Below are 20,042 nucleotides of genomic sequence, written 5' to 3'. Positions count from 1 at the left end.
CTAAGTGGACCAGCTGGTGCTGCAGCGGAGCGGGGACCGTCTCTAGCAATTCATCTGTTGTGGCATGGGACCTCTCTGATCACTTGTCACGAAGATGGCCTTGCTTGGGGATCCTGCTTCTCCCAGCATCTTCTAATTATGGGACAAACCTGTACCGGCAGATCTGAAGTGGAAGAGCCAGGCTGACTGAGGTATTCAGGAACCACTGGGGGACACGTCCAGCCGTCCCTGCGGTAAGCATGATGCTACTTGTGCCGTTCTTGCTAGGGCTCTTGGGACCAGGAAGCTACTTGTTCCTTTCAGGGGATTGTCAGGAGGTGGCCACTCTCACAGTGAAATTCCAAGTGACAGAGGAAGTGCCGTCTGGCACAGAGATAGGGAAACTATCCCACGAACCGGGAGTGGAGGAGAGGCATGGGAAGGCAGGAGAAGCCTTCCAGATCCTGCAGCTGCCTCAGGCACTGCCTATTCAGATGAACTCTGAGGATGGCCTGCTTAGCACTTCCAGCCGGCTGGACCGTGAGAAGCTATGCAGGCAGCAAGAGCCCTGCCTGATGTCCTTTGATGTGCTGGCCACCGGGGCTCTGATTCATGTGGAGATTCAGGTGCTGGACATCAATGACCACCAGCCTCAGTTTCCCAAAGGTGAACAGGAGCTGGAAATCTCTGAGAGTGCCTCTCTGCACACACGAATCCCCTTGGACAGAGCCCTTGACCAAGACACTGGTCCTAACAGCTTGAATTCCTACTCCCTGTCTCCCAGTGAACACTTTGCCCTGGATGTTATTGTGGGGCCTGATGAGACCAAACACGCGGAACTTGTGGTGGTGAAGGAGTTGGACCGGGAAGTCCACTCGTCTTTTGAGCTGGTGCTGACTGCCCACGACAATGGGAATCCCCCCAAGTCAGGCACCAGCGTGGTCAAGGTCAATGTCCTGGATTCCAATGACAACAGCCCGGTGTTTGCAGAGAGTTCACTAGCACTAGAAATCCCAGAAGACACTGCCCCTGGCACCGTTCTCATAAACCTGACTGCTACGGACCCGGACCAAGGTCCCAACGGGGAGATAGAGTTCTTCTTTGGCAAGCACGTGTCCCCAGAGGTGATGAACACCTTTGGTGTAGATGCCAAGACAGGCCAGATCATTCTGAGCCAACCCCTAGACTATGAGAAGAACCCTGCCTATGAGGTGAATGTCCAGGCAAGGGACCTGGGTCCCAATTCCATCCCTGGGCACTGCAAAGTTCTCATCAAAGTTCTGGATGTCAATGACAATGCTCCAAGCATCCACGTCACATGGGCTTCCCAGATGTCGCTGGTGCCAGAAGATCTTCCCAGGGACAGTTTCATTGCCCTTGTCAGTGCAAATGACTTGGACTCAGGAAACAACGGTCTGGTCCACTGTTGGCTGAATCAAGAGCTGGGCCACTTCAGGTTGAAAAGGACGAATGGCAACACGTACATGCTGCTCACCAATGCCACACTGGACAGAGAGCAGTGGCCCATATACACTCTCACTGTATTCGCCCAAGACCAAGGACCCCAGCCTTTATCAGCTGAGAAGGAACTCCAAATTCAGGTCAGGGATGTCAATGACAACGCCCCTGTGTTTGAGAAAAGCCGGTACGAGGTCTCCATGTGGGAAAACAACCCACCCTTTCTTCACCTCACCACTATCAAAGCTCACGATGCTGACTTGGGCAGTAACGGAAAAGTGTCATACCGCATCAAGAACTCGCCCGCTTCTCACTTAGTAGCTATTGACTCCGAAACGGGAGAAGTCACTGCTCAGAAATCACTGGACTATGAACAGAATGCAGGCTTTGAGTTCCAGGTGGTAGCAGAGGACAGAGGGCAACCCCAGCTCGCATCCAGCATCTCGGTGTGGGTTAGCCTCTTGGATGCCAATGATAATGCCCCGGAAGTGATTCATCCTGTGCTCAGTGAAGGCAAAGCCACCCTTTCGGTGCTCGTAAATGCCTCCACAGGCCACCTTCTGTTGCCTGTCGAGGATCCCAGTGGCTTGGATCTAGCAGGTACTGGTACACCACTAATGGCTACCCACAGCTCCTGGTCTTTTCTTTTGGTGACAATTGGGGCAAGAGATGCAGACTCAGGGGCCAATGGGGAGCTCCTCTACAGCCTTCAGAGTGGGAATGATGCTCATCTCTTTGTCCTCAGCCCGTCCTCGGGGCAGCTATTCATTAATGTCACCAACGCCAGCAGCCTCATTGGGAGTCAGTGGGACCTAGGGATAGTGGTAGAGGACCAGGGCAGCCCCTCCTTGCAGACCCGAATTCTGTTGAGGGTCCTGTTTGTCACCAGTGTGGACCACCTGAGGGACTCTGGTCACAAGCCCAGGGTCCTGAGCATACCAGAGCTGGTGATGATCTGCCTGGCTGTACTGCTGGCCGTCTTCGGGTTGATCTTGGCTCTGTTCGTGTCCATCTGCCGGACACAGAAAAATGATAATAGGGCCTACAACTGTCGTGAAGCTGAGTCCACGTACCGCCACCAGCCCAAGAGGCCCCAGAAACACATTCAGAAGGCAGATATCCACCTGGTGCCTATGCTCAGGGCCCAGGAGGATGAGCCTGATGAAGTTAGGCCATCTCACAAGGATACCAGTAAGGAGGCATTGATGGAGGCGGGCTGGGACTCCTGTCTGCAGGCCCCCTTCCACCTCACACCAACCCTATACAGGACCCTGCGTAACCAAGGCAACCAAGGAGCACTGGCAGAGAGCCAGGAGGTGCTGCAGGACACCTTCAACTTCCTTTTCAACCATCCCAGGCAGAGGAACGCCTCCCGAGAGAACCTAAGCCTTCCTGAGTCCCCACCTGCCCTGGGCCAGCCACCCTTCAGGCCTCTGAAGGTACCTGGCAGCCCCATAGCGAGGCTGGCCGGAGACCAAGGCAGCGAGGAAGCCCCACAGAGTCCATCAGCCTCCTCTGCAACCCTGAGACGACAGCGGAATCTCAATGGCAAAGTGTCCCCTAAGGGAGAGTCCAGTCCTCATCAGATTCTGAGGAGCCTGGTCCGACTATCTGTGGCTGCCTTTGCAGAACGGAACCCTGTGGAGGAGCTTGCTGGGGATTCGCCTCCTGTCCAGGTACCTCTGGCATGGGCAGCTCTTTTTCTGGTCACCCCCAGAAAGAAGCATCAGAACCCCCGCCCCAAGAACATTAGACATTCTCATTTCCAATGTTCATCCTTAGACTCACCCAGCGCATTGTGATGCAGAAGTTAAGGGCACAGTGGCCAGGCTAACAGATCTTAGCCGTGTGGTCTGGGGCCTCAGTTTCCTTCATGGTGAACTAGGTATGGCAGTGGGAAGTGTGTGCCTTGCAGAGTTGTACTGAGGTGCAGGCCAGCCATGCAAAGTGCTTAAGCATGTTTGGCACATATAGCCACACAGCAGAGACTTTGGAGTAAGGTTGCCTGGGTTCAAATCCTAGCTCTACCCCTTCCCACCTGAGGCTCATAGAGAAGTCACTCAGCTTCTCTATTGAAAGTATCCACCTTATCAGCACGCTCCCTCCCAAGTCTGCATGAAAACCAAGCGAATCAATTAGTGGCAGAAACGCTTGGACCACTGTGTCTGTTTGGCCTGTAGTAGTGCATGGATACTGTCACTGCCACAAAGCACCTCTCTATCCCTGCTACAAACTGCTTCATCTTGGTTAGGCAACCTCCCTGTGAAGGAGTCAGGCCTAGGTACCACTGTCCCATGCTCCAGAGGCTGCATTTGACTTTCCTGAGACACCCCCAAAGCTTACCAACTGGGTCCACAGAAAGAGCCAGTAGAAAACAACCCTGCAAGGTAGGCAGACCCAAGTTCAGACATGGCAACCTAGAACTGAAGGACGTAGAAAATGACCCTGTGACAGTTGGAGGCTTATTTTCTTTATCTACAGCATGGTGGCACACACCTTTAACCCCAGCACTCAGGAGGCAGAGGTAGGCAGATCAAATCGCTGTGAATTCGAGGCCAGCCTGGTCTACAAAGTGAGTCCAGGACAGCCAAGGCTACACAGAGAAACCCTGTCTCAAAAAAAAAAAAGAAAGAAAGAAAGAAAGAAAGAAAGAAAAGAAAAAAAAGAAAAAGAGAAGGGAATTACAATGGCAGACATACTTGGTCTCTGCTGCCCTGAAGGAGAGGATTAATGGAACGGTGAGGGACAATCTGGTTCATGTCTCTGGATTAACACAGATGGAGGTCTTCTCAGGGATGGTGCCTAACACAGCCCTAACTGCTTCTCTGGTGTCCAGAGAGCTTTCACTGTACTAGCCTGTGCGTCAGAGACATACTTCTGTTGGGCCAGGCTAGCAGCTCAGGTTTCTTATGGAGCAAGGACACAGCTTCCTCCCCAACCCTCTTCCCAGGAAAATGCCTGGAGGTGGCTTAGCTATTATTCTCTCAGGAATCTTACCCTTCAGCCAACGACTTCATTCATTCACTCATCCATCCACCAGTTGCTTTTTGAATGAACTCTTAATGCCACACCACAGGACATGACGGCAGAGAGCAGACACACTAAAGTGATGGATAGAAAGGTACCCATCTAGAACCAACTGGAGGGTGAGAGTAAGATGTTCAAGGTCCAGGGCCTTTTTGACAGTTTAGCCTCACAAGTCAGATGTGAGTTCAAGTTCCAGGCCTTATTGCCACAAGGACGTGAAGCTCAGGTTCCATCTCTACAAAATGCATGGGGTGGTGTCTCCTTCCTGCGGCTATTGTGTGGCACGAGTGAGATTAGTTGTCACCAGGTGATTACTAAGTGCTACCACAGGCTCTATCAACAAGTGAGTCACATACCTCAGCTCATTTAAATATCACAACCACTAGTCTCATTATTATACCACCCCCCCCCCCTTGCTGAGGAAACTGAGGCACAGAATTCAAAAATGATTTTCTAGGACTGTGGAGATGGGAGGCTAGGCAGGAACAGATTTAGAATGTGAGCCTGATTCCACTCCAGAGTTTGGGTTCTAACTGCGAAATGACTCTGGATGCCAGCATGCAGCACTGGCTGTGGCCTTCAGGTGTCATTCACCTAGTGTTCCTTGGGTAAAAGGTAGCAGGTATCTGCCTTCTAAGGGCTTCTGGGTCTGGTGGGGAGGCAGGATCTACCTGAGGCAGGCTATGGGATCCTTACTCTCCCAAGTCACAGTGAAATCCCAGCCCTGCTGTCCAGAAGCAGCATTTTGAGACGTTATCTTCCTGAGTCTGCAGGACATTTTTTTTTTTTTTTCTTTCTTTCTTTCTTTCTTTCTTTTTGTTTTTTTATTTTGGTTTTTCAAGACAGAGTTTCTCTGTGTAGCCTTGACTATCCTGGACTTGCTTTGTAGACCAAGGTGGCCTTGAACTCAGAGCAATCCACCTGCCTCTGCCTCCCAAGTGCTGGGATTAAAGACGTGTGCCACCAAAGCCAGGCTCTGCAGGACATTTTTAATATCAATATATCTTATTAACACTGACAGTGCTGTGGAGAATGTGAGCCCACTTCAGAGGTGAGAGGTGACAAAGCTGAGGGTGTCAGTAGATCTCAAAATCAGTTCCGAAGCTCCTGACCCTGAAGAAGAGCTCAGCCTGCCAAGACTAGGTCAGCTTCCTCTCTAGTACCTTAGGGTGGAGGGCTGACAGCTAGACAGTCCCCCCTTCTCCCACCTTCCGAAACCCTACCATTTTTCTGGTCTTTGAGAACCCTTAACAGAAGCTGTCTTCTCTTAAGGTTTAGATACCCCACCCCCCACCCCTCATCCCTCTGCCACCCCTTCCCCCCCTCCCCCACTCCCTGCCCTTAGTCTCTGGCGGAATTCCTGTGCAGCCTTAGGTCTCTGCAGGAGTTCCTGGTGCACAGCCAGAATTTTAAAAAAAAAAAAAAAAATAGAGGTTTGTTGAATTGCCTGAAAGCCAGGTTTTGTGGCACGTGCCTGTAGCTCCAGCCCTCAGGATGCTAAGGCAAGGGTTCAAGGCCAGCCTGAGCAGCATAGTGACATCCTGTCTCAAAAAGACGAGAAAGTAAGTGAATAATTGTCTTCAGCAGTACCTCCCTGCTTCCTGCCTTCTCCAAAATAGGTTTGAGACCTCTGCTCCTACACACCTCACTCACCTCTTCCCAGAACTCAACTACAGTCTGTCACCCTTCTCACTGCTTTCCTTGTAAACCATGAACTTCCAAAGACAACAGTGTGTGTGTGTGTGGGGTGTCCCCTTCTTGTTCTTACAAGCCCCACAGAAATACTATGCCTGGCACAAAGAAATGCTTTTAAATATATGGCCATTGACTGACAGGGTGAATAAATGAATTAGATAAATGAGAGTATTTCTTCCCCGTACAATGCAGTCATATATATATATATATATTCATACACACACACACATATATATGCATATATATATATATATATATATATATTTTTTTTTTTTCCCCCTACACAAATTGGCCAGAATGCTTGAATACTGCTCAAAGGGAGAAAAAATGACTGGAAGACAATCCTTATCAAAGTAACAGCTGTAACATCAGGAAATGCCTTTTTCACTCCAACCCTCAAAGTCCAGGGGATGATCTTGTGGGGGATGGGTCCACGGGTCCCCATGCTAGCTCCTTCAGCTGCCCCGGGCCTGCAGTGACATGACAAAGCCAGGAAGCACCCTCCCCCAGGTCCCTTGCTCAGTCACACAGGTCCGTTCCCCACCCCCACCCCCCTATCTGATCACAGAAGCATCTGAAGCCAGAGGAAAAACTATAAAAAGAAAGCACCAGCATTGAGGGAAACATCCGGCGAGGAAGCGTGCACGGTCGGAATTGTGTGGAGTCAACAGATTTTTCCTGTCTTGTAGCAAATCTCCCAGCTGCTGTCCTTGCTGCATCAGGGCCAATTCCAGCCCAAACCAAACCACCGAGGAAATAAATACTCGGCCAAGCCTGGCGGCAGCAGGTAAGCAACACAGAGCACCCACAGCACAGGCTCCTCAGGGACCCTAGCCTTGGTGAGGTGTGGAAGGCTGAGCATACCCTAGGGACCCAGCCCAGGCAGGTACGTGCAGCAGGCAGCACCCAGTCCCCCACTCCGGAAGCTCCATCCTGGGGGGAGGGCACTGTATTTATGATATTTACAGGTCCCAGTGTCACTAAGGAAATGACCTCATCTCTTACCTCTCTGACTATCTGTCCCCTGGCTACTTGATTGGTTTGAAATCTGCAGCTTTCACCATTCTTTCTCTTTGCCCACAAACACACTATATAAGGCTGTAGATGGGAGGGTGTAGCCCTTAGGGCAGTACTGGAATTGAGGAGGCCTTAAGAGGATATCAAATCCTATTCCTCACCGTGCATGGAGAGACAGATTTTCTTTCTGCAGGTTCAACATTTGAGTCTGTGGAAATAAACTGGCAATAGACCAATGACAGGAGAATATCCATAAATTTTTGTTGTTTGTTGTTGTTTTTGAGACAGGGTTTCTCTGTGTAGCCTTGGCTGTCCTGGACTCACTTTATAGACCAAGTTGGCCTTGAACCCACAGCAATCTGCCTGACTCTGTCTTCCCAGTGCAGGGATTAAAGGTGTGTGTCACACTCCCGGCCTAAAAAGTTTTTAAAATTATATTACATGTATTTATTTTGCATATGAGTGGGTGGACATGTGTGTGGAGGACAGAGGACAGCACATGGATGTCTTTGTTCTCTTTCCATCATATAAGTACTAAGGCTTGAACTCAGGTCATTGGGTTTGGTAGCAAGTACCCTTAGCCACTGAGACTTCTATCTCATGGGCTCCATAACAACTTTTTTTTTTTTTTTAAAGATTATTTATTATGTATACAATGTTCTGTCTGTATGTGTGCCTGCCCACCAGAAGAGGGCACCAGATCTCGTTATAGATGGTTGTGAGCCACCATGTGGTTGCTGGGAATTGAACTCAGGACATCTGGAAGAGCAGACAGTGCTCTTAACCTCTGAGCCATCTCTCCAGCCCCATAACAACTTTTTTTAAAATCATAGTTTTATATGATACATCAGCTTTTAGATTGAAGATCCAAAGACCTATTTTTTGTTTTGTTTTGGTTTTTGGTTTTTGGCTTTGGTTTTTCGAGATAGGGTTTCTCTGTGTAGCCTTGGCTGTCCTGGACTCACTTAGTAGACCAGGCTGGCCTCGAACTCACAGTGATCTGCCTGCCTCTGCCTCCCATGTGCTGGGATTAAAGGCATGTGCCACCACCGCCCGGCTTTTGTTTTGTTTTTTGAGACAGGGTTTCTCTGTGAAACCTTAGCTGTCCATCCTAGACTCACTTTGTAGAATAGGCTGGCTTCAAACTCACAAAGATCCACCTGCCTCTGCCTCCTGAGTGCTGGGATTAAAGGTGTGCACAACCATGCCTGGCTTCAAAGACCTATTTTTAAGATTGGGTTCAGTGGGGGCTGGAGAGATGGCTCAGGGGTTAAGAACACTGGCTGTTCGTCCAGAGGCCCTGAGTTCAATTCTCAGCAACCACATGGTGGTTCAGAACCATCTGTAATGAATCTGATGGTCTCTTCTGTCTGGTGCTTTCTTCTGTCATGCAGTCGTACATGTAGGCACAGTGCTATATACACCAGTACACAAATAAATAAATCTTAAAAAAAAAAGATTGTATTCAGTGCTTCAGGGATACCTGTGAAAATATAACTGGATAAAAAGAGTGTGATCAAATTGAAATTCAGACCAAGGGGGAAGTCCCAGCAAGGTCTATCTGTATAGCTTCTTGACTGTTCCACCAAGCATTCCTTGAGCCTTTCTGGAATGAGAGACTTAAGACGTGCAATCAAGCTAGGCAGGTCAGAGATTTTTTTTTTTTTAATTGCCAGCTCTTCCACAGAAAGTCAGGGGGAAATTCAAGTCATGTTTTTAGGTTTTATAGTTGGCTTTGGGGAAAGTTCTAGTTTCTATGGCCTACTTTAGGAAAGGAATTCTAGATTGCTATCTCCTTGCATGGGGTGGAAGCTCCGGAATAGGAGGTCAGAGGGGCAGTTTTAAAGGCCTTTGCTTTTTGGCATGCTTTCCGGAGCCATAGCAGTACTCACATTCTGGAGTCATGGGTCCAGATCTGAATTCTTGCTTAATTACGTAGCCCACGCGGTCCTTAGGCAAGCTGCAAAAACATTTTCTCGTTGGTAAAACGGGAATGAGCCTTCTGTACAGGCTTGAGCGGTTCCAATGAGTGAGTACCTGTGCCTTGCATGGCACAAGGCCTGGCTTAGGGTAGTTGTTCCTATTACCCCCAGCTTGCTACCTTCTGGCTGACCTCTTAATAGCAGCACAAATGGTCACAGCGGGAAATGAGGACAATAAAAATCAGCTAGGCCTCATGGGCCTTAGAGGCCCTCAGGAAGATGTTTCCCCTGAGAACCAGGGTTTATCCTGAGGTGACTGTGAGAGGCCTTGAGCATCAGGTAAAGCCAGGAAGTTGGGGTGCAGGTGTAGATGTGTGTAGGTTAAGGGTACCCTGTCCAGGTGCATCCTTTGCTCTGAGACGCGGCTTAAGGAAGGAAGGTGCAGTCGCTCACTCTGTAGTGTCCATCCAGCGCCCAGTGCGCGCCAGGCCACGTTCTGAGCACTTGACAAGAAAACAAGGAACAAGGAAGGCAGAAGAACCTTGACTGGCTGGTGCTGGGTAGATGGCAAAGTTAGCTGAAGAAGTTTTACTAAGTGTCATTCTGTGCCACACTCCTCCGAGGTGTGAGGGGCCAGGCCCGTAGTGAGCAATTCTCCCAATGGCATTGTTCCTCCTCTGTGAGTCTACTGTTGACACTGTTGCAGGGCACTACGCTAAACCTTTCACCTACACAGTCTCATCTTACAAAACCCCATGAACGTTACTACTTATGACCCCCCACTTCACGGGAGAGGAAAGAGTCACCAGCAAGGCTGGGAGGGTAATTCCCAGTTCACCCTGACTCAGTAAGCCAGGCTCTGCACCAGCTCCCTGTATAGATGACAGACCCTGCCATGAACAGACAGTTATATGGGAATTCCTCATGTGAAACCTGGTTGGCTTTCTTCACAGGGCTCCCATCCCAGACACAGATGGCCTAGGCATCCGGCCGGGTGCTCAAGCAGAACCTGACTTGGAAGAAGGGCCCCTGGCTGCTGAGGAGGACCTTTCTGTGAAACGACTTCTAGAAGAAGAGCTGTCTAGCCTGTTGGACCCCCATACAGGTAGGGATGCCCTGGGGTCACCCTTGTGCTGTCTGTGCGTCCATTGTCTTCCCACGCATTCGGGCTCCAGAGTTCTGCTCAAAGGACTGTGAAGAGGGGCACGGCCAGTCCACTGTGAAGAGGGGCATGGCCAGTTCACTGTGAGAGGGTTGTGGCTGGTGTTTTAGTTCCTCTGCAGTCTCAGAAAATGGTTATTTATCTGTTTATTTAGTGATGTGGTGGTAGGTTTAGTTAGTTGAGACAGGGTTTCATTCTGTCAATATGTAGCCCAGGCTACCCTTGAATTCTTTTTCAGGAGGCTCAACTTCCCAAGTACTGGGATCATAGGCGTGGGGCACCGTGCCCAGCTTTCCTTTGTTTAATGACCAGACTTTCTATTTTTTTTTAAAGATATGTATTTGCTTTTCCCTTCGGTGCATTGGTGTTTTGCCTGCACATTTGTCTTTGTGGGGGTGTTGAATCCCCTAGAACTGCGCTTACAGAAAGTGGTGAGTTGCCATGTAGGTGCTGGGAATTGAACCCTGGTCTTCTGGGAAAGCAGCCAGTGCTTAATTGCTGAGCCATCTCTCCAGGCCCCAGGTTCTATATTTTTGTTTTGTTTTGTTTTGTTTTTTCGAGACAGGGTTTTTCTGTGTAGCCTTGGCTGTCCTGGACCCACTTTGTAGACCAGGCTGGCCTCAAACTCACAGAGATCCACCTGCCTCTGCCTCCCAAGTGCTGGGATTAAAGGTGTGCACCACCACTCCCGGCTTCCAGGTTCTACTTTTTAAAAAACGTTGTTAAAAATAATGAACAGATGCTGGGCTGCACAGAGAAACCGTCTTGAAAAACCAAAAACCAGCAGGGGCGAGGGAGTGGGGGGTGGAGGGGTTGGGGGGTAGAGGGGTTGGGGGGCAGATAATATCAAGTGCAGTGTACAAGGGAACACGGCTCAGGAAGCAAGCGCACCTGCCAGAGTCTCCTCGCTCCTGGCTGGGGTGCCCAAACCCGCATAGTATCAACATACCTGCACCATTGCCTTTGATGTATTTAAGTAACCTTTCCCTCCAGACAGGAGATGACTCCTTAATTAGCTCACTGAAGCTAAATTAACAAAAAAAAAAAAAGGTAGAAAAAAATTAGTTTGGTTTGGTGGAGTGCTCCTAAGTTCACCCCCAAACACCATATTAAATGGGCTTGTTGATGCACGCCTGTAGTCCCACAGTTTGGGAGTGGAGGAAGGAGAGTCACAGTTCAAGGTCCTCCTTGGGTTACAGCATGAATTCTGGTCTAGTCTGAGCTACATAAGACCCTGTTTAAAAAACAAACAATAACAATGGAGAAAGAGGAGGAGATGGAATAAAGGAAAGGAGGTAGAGGAGGAAAACAAAGCAATTAGTTTTAACAGTAACAGTAAACATGGTAGGAAACCAGGTGGTGGTGGTGCACGCCTTTAATCTCAGCACTTGGGAGGCTCAGGCAGAGGCAGCTGGACCTGTGAATTTGGGGTTAGCCTGGCCGTTCGAGGCTGACCTAGCCTACAGAACGAGTTCCAGGATAGCCAGGCTACACAGAGAAACCCTTTCAAAAAACAAAAGACAAACAAGAATAAAAACATAATGTGAATTTTAATGCAAGATTCAGCCAGCTAAGCACCCTCAGTGGAACCCGGCTTGCCTCCTTTAGGTGGCGCTCTTCCCCGTCCTCTTTCTGCAGCTGGTTTACTTCTCACATATCCCACCTGGATGCAAAGCATGCTAGGGGTTTTACCCTTTCTGGGGCTAAAAAACCATAACTAGCATGGGCAGAGTGCTTTTTAAGCACAAGTCACCTATTGTAAGTTTCTCTGGAGAAGATGTGAAGAGAAAGGGGCTATTCATTATCCCCATTTCATAAAGTAAAAAAAAAAAAAAAAAGCTGAAGGTCAAGAGTGTTTAATAATTGGCTGAGGGTCATACAGCTAATAGCTATTAACATAGGCGATATGGCTCTAAATTTTAGGACTGTGCTGTTCAATATGATAGCCACTGGCCACATATGGCTATTTAAGTTTAAATTAAGTGAAGTTAAATAAAATGAAATATCGAGTCCTTAGTCATACCAGCTACACTTCAAGGGCTCAGTATCCACACATGGCTGGTGGCTATCTATCATGAATTCTATCATGGACCAGCTGTGGCTGGAACCTGTGGGCTCCTCCCCACAGCCCGGAAGGTACTGGGCAAGGTGACTTTGGAAGAAGGAAAAAGGGATGGGAAAGACTTTGGTGTCCAATAACTTGATGCCCTGGGGCTCCTGAGGGGTGTGCTTAGGATTGGGGACCTTGTGATCAGATAAAAAAAAAACCCTATGCACACGCCTGTAGTCCCAGCACTCCAGGAGGCAGAGACAGGCAGATCTCTGTGAGTTGGAGGCCAGCCTGGTCAACAGAGTTCAGGACAGCCAAGGCTACACACACACACACACACACACACACACACACACACACACACAGAGGTAATGATGAGTACTTTACTAGTTGCCATCAGCTCACTAATTTCATAATGAAAGTTACACAGTGAACACAACTCAGGTTCCAGCTGTTCTCTTATGCCCCGTGATTTCCCACTCTCCTCTGAAGCTGACATAAACAAGGAAAGGCTGGGGTCTGTACCAGTAGGAGTTGCAACCCTTATGTCTGAGTCTCAGGGAACTACAATGTTTACATAGTCTCCCAATGTCAAGGGTCAATAATCCTGTCCATTTATCATACAACAGACATCCACTAAGTCCCCGGGTGGGGGCGGGGCAGGGTGGGGGAGAGCAGGCCCATCCTGTACAGTCCAGAACTGAAGACAAGAACCAGGAAGAGGTCATTCACTAATACAAATAATGATTAGCTGCACCCTGAATAACCTTTTCAAATTGCGAAAGTAGCATTCTGGCAATTTAGGAAATATAAGCAAAAACAAACAAATAAAAAAAGGACAGATCATTCATGCCAGAGAATTTCAGTTAACATTTTGCCTTATTTCCTTCCAGCATCTTCTTGCTTTGGGGGCTGGAATTCATGCTTGTTTGTTTGTTCTGATTGAGAAAGAGTCTTCTGTAGTCCTAGCAGGCCTACTACTCCATGTGTAACCTATTCTATTCTGGAACTCGCAGTAATCCTCCTGTCTCAGCCTCCTGAGTGCTAGGATCACAGGCATATAACAACACATCCAGCCTTTAGAATTATTATTTTGAGACAAAACTTTCTGTTGGAGAAATGAGAAAAGAAGTGTGAGGTAGCATGAGATCTAGGAGACAGGCTGGTGTCCTTTAGGCCTCAAATACCAGGCTGTCGCTGCCACTGCCCTGTCCCTTTCCCAGGACAGTCCTCAGGCAGGCAGCCCCTTTTCAGCTGGACACTAGACCAGGATTTCCTGCCTTTGGAAAAGCTACAGTGTGAGGGGGAGGTGATAGGGGCCAGGTAGTGACAATGCAGGCCCTGGCAGCCTTGGGAATTCCAGAGGCGGAGCCTAGGAGTCCCCGAGGAGCAGGAAGAGCATGCTTTCTAGAGAGTGGGTAGGGTTGGGGACTACCAGGGGCTTCAAAGTCACCAGACCTACCTAGGTCCAGTCTAGTTTTGGTTGCCTAGTAGACAAGACTCTTTGAGGGTCGTTTCTTTTTTTTCTTTTTCTTTCTTTCTTTCTTTCTTTGTTTTTGGTTTTTTGAGACAGGGTTTCTCCATGTAGTCTTGACTGTCCTGGACTTCCTGTGTAGACCAGGCTGGCTTCGAACTCAGAGATCAGCCTACCTCTGCCTCCCAGAGTGCTGGGATTACAGGAGTTCACCACTGCACCTGGCTCAGTTTCCTCATCCTTAAAATGGAGCTAAGACTCTTTACCTCAAAGGCCTGGGTAGGTGAAATGAGCTAATTATGCAATTTCTTGGCGTGTGAGCAGTTGATAAGCGGTCATTATTATTTCTTTGGGTTTTGTTTGTTGTTTTTTTTTTTTTTTTTTTTTTTTCTTTTTTTTTTTTTTGGTTTTTTGAGACAGGGTTTCTCTGTGTACCCTTGGCTGTCCTGGACTCACTTTGTAGACCAGGCTGGCTTCGAACTCACAGCGATCCGCCTGCCTCTGCCTCCCGAGTGCTGGGATTAAAGGCGTGCGCCACCACGCCCGGCTTTGTTTGTTGTTTTTGAGATAGGGTCTCATGGTGCAGCCTTGGCTAGCCTGAAACTTGAAGCATAAGTGAGACTGGCTTCAAATTTGCTCTAACTCTTGTTGGGTGGCGCACACCTTTAATCCCAGCACTGGGGAAGCAGAGGCAGGAGGATCTCTCTAAGTTCGACACCAGACTACAAAGTCTACAAAGCGAGTCCAGGACAGCCAAGATTACACAGAGAAACCCTGTCTCGAAAAACCAAAACCAACCCCTCCCCCCAAAAAACCAAATTTGCTCTAACTCTGTTGCCTCAGTTTCCCATGGTTCCTCAATGCCAGGCTGAAACAGGCCAATTCTATTTGTCCTCACGCCTCCTCCTAACTTAGCTCTTCCGGCTGCTTTGGTCAGCAGCTTTCCTGCCCAGAGAGCTTGCCTGTCAAGCCCTCTTCCTTCCTGTCTGTCCCCCTCTCGCCGTAGTGTGTCCCCCACCATTTCCTTTCCTCCTTTGTCACTGTTCTTGTCCCACTCACAGCCCCACCCTGCCTGGCTTCCCAGCCCGTCCCTGCATCTGGCCTCACCGTGTCCCTCCTTCCTCTCTGCAGGTCTAGCCCTGGACAAGCTGAGTCCCCCTGACCCAGCCTGGATGGCGAGACTGTCATTGTCCCTCACCACCAATTACCGAGACAATTTGTCTTCCCCTGACGTTGCAGCTTCAGAGGAACCAAGAACCTTCCAGACATTCGGCAAGACAGCCGGACCAGGACCCGAGCTAAGCCCAACAGGCACGCGGCTGGCCAGCACTTTCGTGTCAGAAATGAGCTCTCTGCTGGAGATGCTGTTGGAGCAGCACACTGTGCCAGTGGAAGCTGCGTCCGCTGCTCTGCGGCGGCTGTCAGTGTGCGGCAGGACCCTCAGTCTAGACCTGGCCACCAGCGCGGCCTCGGGCTCAGAAGCACAGCTGAGTAGAAAGAGGGCAGGTGAGGGCAGTCTTGGCTGTGGCAGGAATCTGTGAACACGCTTGGTTGGGATGCCTTTGGTTCCAGGAACCGGGTCCTCTGGGAAATGTTAGGGCACTCAGGTCTTGAGGATCTCAGGGAATGAGCTGGTTTCTAAAAGTGTAGAACTCACTGGCCAGAGATAGCCCTAACTTTAGGGTGACTGATCCTATGCTATTCCTCCACAGAGGAGGCAGGAGCTGGGGACTAACTGACAAGCAGCTGACCTTGTAATGGAATGGGTGGCTGAGCTTTATAGAAGACACGGACTGCTTGTTTCTCTTTCTGCTGTTTGTGGTAAAACAAATACAGAGTGTAAAGAGGTGGCCCTCAGGAGGAACAGACTCCACAGAGTGTAGTATCCTAAGCAGGAGGATGGCCTGGTTGGCTACTGAAGGCAGAGGGCTGGCTCCTGGGGGAGCCAAGCAATGCTCTCTGACCTACTAATAAAGGAAAAACTGCAGCTCCTTCTCCTGTTTGCACTCAACAGGAGGGAGGACAGAGTACCAGAGTGAGGGCTGTTTGTCATCTAACTCCTGGTATGAAACTCCTGTTGGGTCATTGCATGAGTAGGTCACGCTGGATGACAATGACAGGTACGCAGATGATGGACATGTGTGTCCTTGACTCCATTCCACTATGTTACTCAACAGTATGCTTCTCAGCCAGACAGGACTAAATCAAGCAAGACTGTAAATAGAGTATTTATGTGAGTCAGGAACTAGGCTTTAATTTGATTTTTTTTCCCCCACAACATGCTTAGTTGGTGGTGTCATTATACCCATTTCACAGGAAGGAAGCTTGGAAAAGTTGAGTGTCCTCCCCAAGATTGAGCAGGGTATAGAGGCAGGCTCTAGGTTGATTTGTGCTCAGGACCAAAGTCCGTGCCATCAGCCATGGCACTAGATTGCCAACCAAGGAAGAGAAAAGGAACTCCGTGAGGTGAGGACCGGACCTGCAGATAGAAGGCACTCAGGTCCATAGACTCTGTGCTCCAAGCACAGGATTAAAGGTGCTTGCATCTGCCCAGTGCCAGTCCGTCCTTTTCTGTCCTTCAATGCAGAAGTCTTACCTGAAGCCTCAGCTGAGGAAGTCTTTCTCTATGGGCAGATTTGAGGCCCCAGAGGATGGGATGTAAACTGGGTCTATGAAATCCATACTGGCAGCAGCCATTCATCTGGGGTTGGGAAGAGTGAAGAAAGGACTAATATTTTTCCAAGGCTTTTTGTTCCTGGAAATTTCCAAGCAATCACAGCTGGTTTAGGATAGTGTGGGGGCTCTCCTGGATCCTGAAGGCAGAAGATAACATCTGCTTTACCTGCCATCTTCAGGAGCTCAGTGTTCTAGACTGTCATCAGTAGATGGGCTAGCCACAGTCCCCTCAAGGGCTGGTGACTGTTGCACATACTTAGAATGCAGTGATGTTAATTCCATCTTACATATGAGACCTGAAGATGTCAAGTGTTTCAGAGGCAAGGTCTGGGTCTCTGGTCATCTCACTGAGGTCAGGGTGATCTTACAAGCCCTGTCATTGTCAAGCTGGCTCACAGAGCTGTTGGATTCCAGGCTGGATGCCTGGCACAGATGGCACTTGAAATACCTGTTGAGTAGGTATATGAATGAATAAATGGGTTAAACAACTGCATCAGAGTTTCCTTTTATTTATGTTGGTACTCCAGGTAGGACTAAGGGAGTGGGGATAGTTCTACCATCTAAAAGCAAAGTCTGAAGACTATAGTATAAAAGTAGACTATGGGGACTGGAGAGATGGATCAGAGGTTAAGAGCTCTGGCTGTTCTTCCAAAGAAACTGAGTTCAATTCCCAGCAACCACATGGTAGCTCACAACCATGTGTAATGAGATCTGGTGCCCTCTTCTGGCCATATGACTCATGTGCAGGCTGAATACTGTATTAAAAAAAAAAAGGGGGGGGGGGGTAGACCATGCTGACGCTACCCTAGGATTTGCAGGTTGGGGAGAGATAGAGTGGACAGATGACCCAGGAATTCTGGAACAAAAGCTGAGACTCCAGAGAAATATTACACCAAGCCGGGTAGTGGTGGTGCATGCCTTTAACCCCAGCACAGGCAGATCTCTTGAGTTTGAGACCAGCCTGGTCTACAGTGTAAGTTCCAGTATAGCCAGGGCTACCCAGAGGAACTCTAACTCAAAAAACAACACAAAACAAAACAAAACAAAACAAAACAAAAACCTCCCAAAAAACAAAACAGAAAACCCAAACACTAAACCTTTGCATTATTCTAGTCTTAAAACTCCAGGCCTTGGACCCCTGTGTGCCAGACAAACTTTGTGTGTAAGCATTTTTATCTGAGCAGAAGATACAAAGTTCTTAGCACATTCCCAAATAGGCATGTGACTTGTAAAAGTTTACGCAGCACGGCTCCATGACATTGAACCATTGCAGACACATAGTCTGAACTTTCCTTGACCCTGCTGACTCCATCTCCCAAGTCCTGGGATCACCAGTGCAGGAGAGCTCAGCTCTCCGCTCCTCATCTGAAAAGACAAAACAACGAGTGATGTGCCACACAGCACACATGCTGCAAAGCAAGATCTGGGGTCAGGGATTTTGGATCTGATATAGTATCCTACATCACAGTGGAGTTTTTTGTTTTGTTTTTTAAAATAGGGTCTCATCAAGCAGTGGTGGGACACACCTTTAATCCCAGCATTTGAGAGGCAGGGGCAAGTGGATCTCTGTGTATTTGAGGCCAGCCTGGTCTACAGAATGAGTCCCAGGATAGCCAGGGCTACACAGAGAGACCCTGTCTGGAAAAATCAAAACCAACCAAACCAACAGCAGAATAGGTTTTTACTGTGTAACCCTGGTTGGCCTGGTAGACCAGACAGCAGACTGGCCTCCCTCCATCTCACCAACATCTGCCTGCCTCTGCCTCCTGAATGCAGGATTAAGGACACTCGTTACCATGTCTGGCCACTTAAATTTGTATTATTTGTGGCAGAGGTGGGTGGAATACAAGCCACAGGGCATGTGTGTGGAGGTCAGAGGGCAACTTGTAGGGGTCAGTTTTTCCCTACTACCATGTTGGTTTCAAGAATCCAAATCAGGTTGTCAGGCTTTAGGGTCAAGCATCTTCCTTTGCTGAGCCATCCATTAGACTGATTATTATTATTATTATTATTATTATTATTATTATTATTATTATTATTATTATTAATTTTAAAGATGGTCTCATAGTGTAACCTAGGCCAACTTGGAACTTACTGTGTAGCCATGGACTTGAACACTTGGCAACTCTCTTTCTTCAGCATCCGGAGTGGTGTTATCAGACATGGAAGCCACCATACCTGGCTTCCACTGCAGGTTCTTAACCTATGGTGTTTGGGCTTCAAGAGCTAGGAAAGGCTAAACTGCAGGCAGAGCAGGGATGGGATGTGTTTTCCTTTGGGCTGGAATAGTGCTTTGACCAGATTTTCAAAGTGGACCCTGACTTCACTAAGATGAAGGACCACTGCAGCTTCTGAGTCCTCAGCCTTCCCTGCAGAACCCAGAGATCTGTGGGGCAGTGCTGTTTTGTCAGAGTGGGGGTGTGCTGTGAGAGCTGGTGCTGTACCCTGCATCACGCGTCCCTTCCTAGCACGCTGACACCAGCACTTTTCCCTGCAATAGGCTCAGAGTGAGGCAGTACATATGGTGACAGAACTGGGTGTGTTGAACAGGAAGGTTACAGAAATTTCTTGACATCAGACAAGATGTCAAAGCTGAGGCTTTGGACATATTTGAAGCAGTTTCCACCAAGATGGGTTCTGTCCCCTGGGAGACAGAGAGAGCAGGCGAGCCAGCAAGCACTCAGTTAAATGTCGTCTTAATTTGGAAAGCACAGAGGGACATTTTTTTTTTAAATCAATAGTCAACGGTTCTTCAGCACCAGAGTGCGATGCAGTGTTCGCTTACTCAGCCTGCGGGCAGCTCAGATTGACAGGCAGCCTTCCCGCCTGTCACCCAATGTCAGCTTGGCAGCTCACTGACCCTACCTCTCCTCTGGCTGAAACAAGAATACGACGGCAACACTACCCTTGGGACTCTGGAGGGAACCAAATTCCCAAAAATGACAGGATGGGGGAGGAGGAAGTCTTAGCATAGGATGTGGCCCATCATATTTACCTGCCAAGTAGGTCAGCATCGTCTAGTTCCTCCGGAGAATGGTGTATATACTATGAGGCACATATAAACATCCCCCAGAGACTCTCACTGTAGGCCTTGAACTATAGGTAATCTTGCCTCAGCCTTTTGAGTGCTAAGATTACAAACATAAGCCACCACCACTTAGCTATATTTTGCATTTCTTGAGCAATTTCTAAGGGCCAGAAGTAGCATAGAGAGGAGAAAGGCACAGAGGACAAAAGGCATAAAGAACCATTCATCCATCCATAAAACTATTTAAAGCACTTACTACGTGTAGGCTTGTTGCTGGGCACAGAGTAGATGGGACGCATAAAATCACCATTTGCCAAGCACCTACTATGTGCCTTGCATATACTTAGCAATGATGAGGTAATGATCAGAATGGCTGTGTTCCCAGTACAGCATCATGGCTTCCTGGACAGAGCATCAGTACAGCTTTGCTCAACAGTCTCACAGGCAGGGAACAGGTTCTAAGGCCGGGCCTGGAACCCTGCATCTCCCCCGAGCCCCAGCACTCAAACCCAGCAGGCCCTGCTGTGAGGTCACCTCCCTGTCCTCACATTTTC

General features: G+C 48.7%; 1 protein-coding gene across 2 annotated transcripts; it reads left to right on the top strand.

Annotated features, from left to right (window-relative positions):
- The first annotated feature begins 222 nt into the window (after positions 1-222).
- Positions 223-15,585, top strand: Pcdh12 (protocadherin 12). 2 transcript variants are annotated; one of them, XM_051163104.1, is made up of 4 exons: positions 223-3,113; positions 6,849-6,946; positions 10,052-10,203; positions 14,916-15,585. In XM_051163104.1, the coding sequence occupies exons 1-4, from the start codon at positions 240-242 to the stop codon at positions 15,323-15,325; spliced, it is 3,534 nt and encodes a 1,177-aa protein (XP_051019061.1). In that variant the 5' UTR covers positions 223-239; the 3' UTR covers positions 15,326-15,585. The 2 variants fall into 2 exon arrangements, with proteins under 2 accessions (XP_051019061.1, XP_051019062.1); XM_051163105.1 differs by lacking the exons at positions 10,052-10,203; positions 14,916-15,585 and having other exon boundaries at positions 6,728-6,867.
- The last annotated feature ends 4,457 nt before the right edge of the window (positions 15,586-20,042 follow it).

Source organism: Acomys russatus, chromosome 20 (assembly GCF_903995435.1).
Source record: "Acomys russatus chromosome 20, mAcoRus1.1, whole genome shotgun sequence".
Lineage (NCBI taxonomy): Eukaryota > Metazoa > Chordata > Mammalia > Rodentia > Muridae > Acomys > Acomys russatus.
This window is presented reverse-complemented; position numbering and strand designations above follow the sequence as displayed.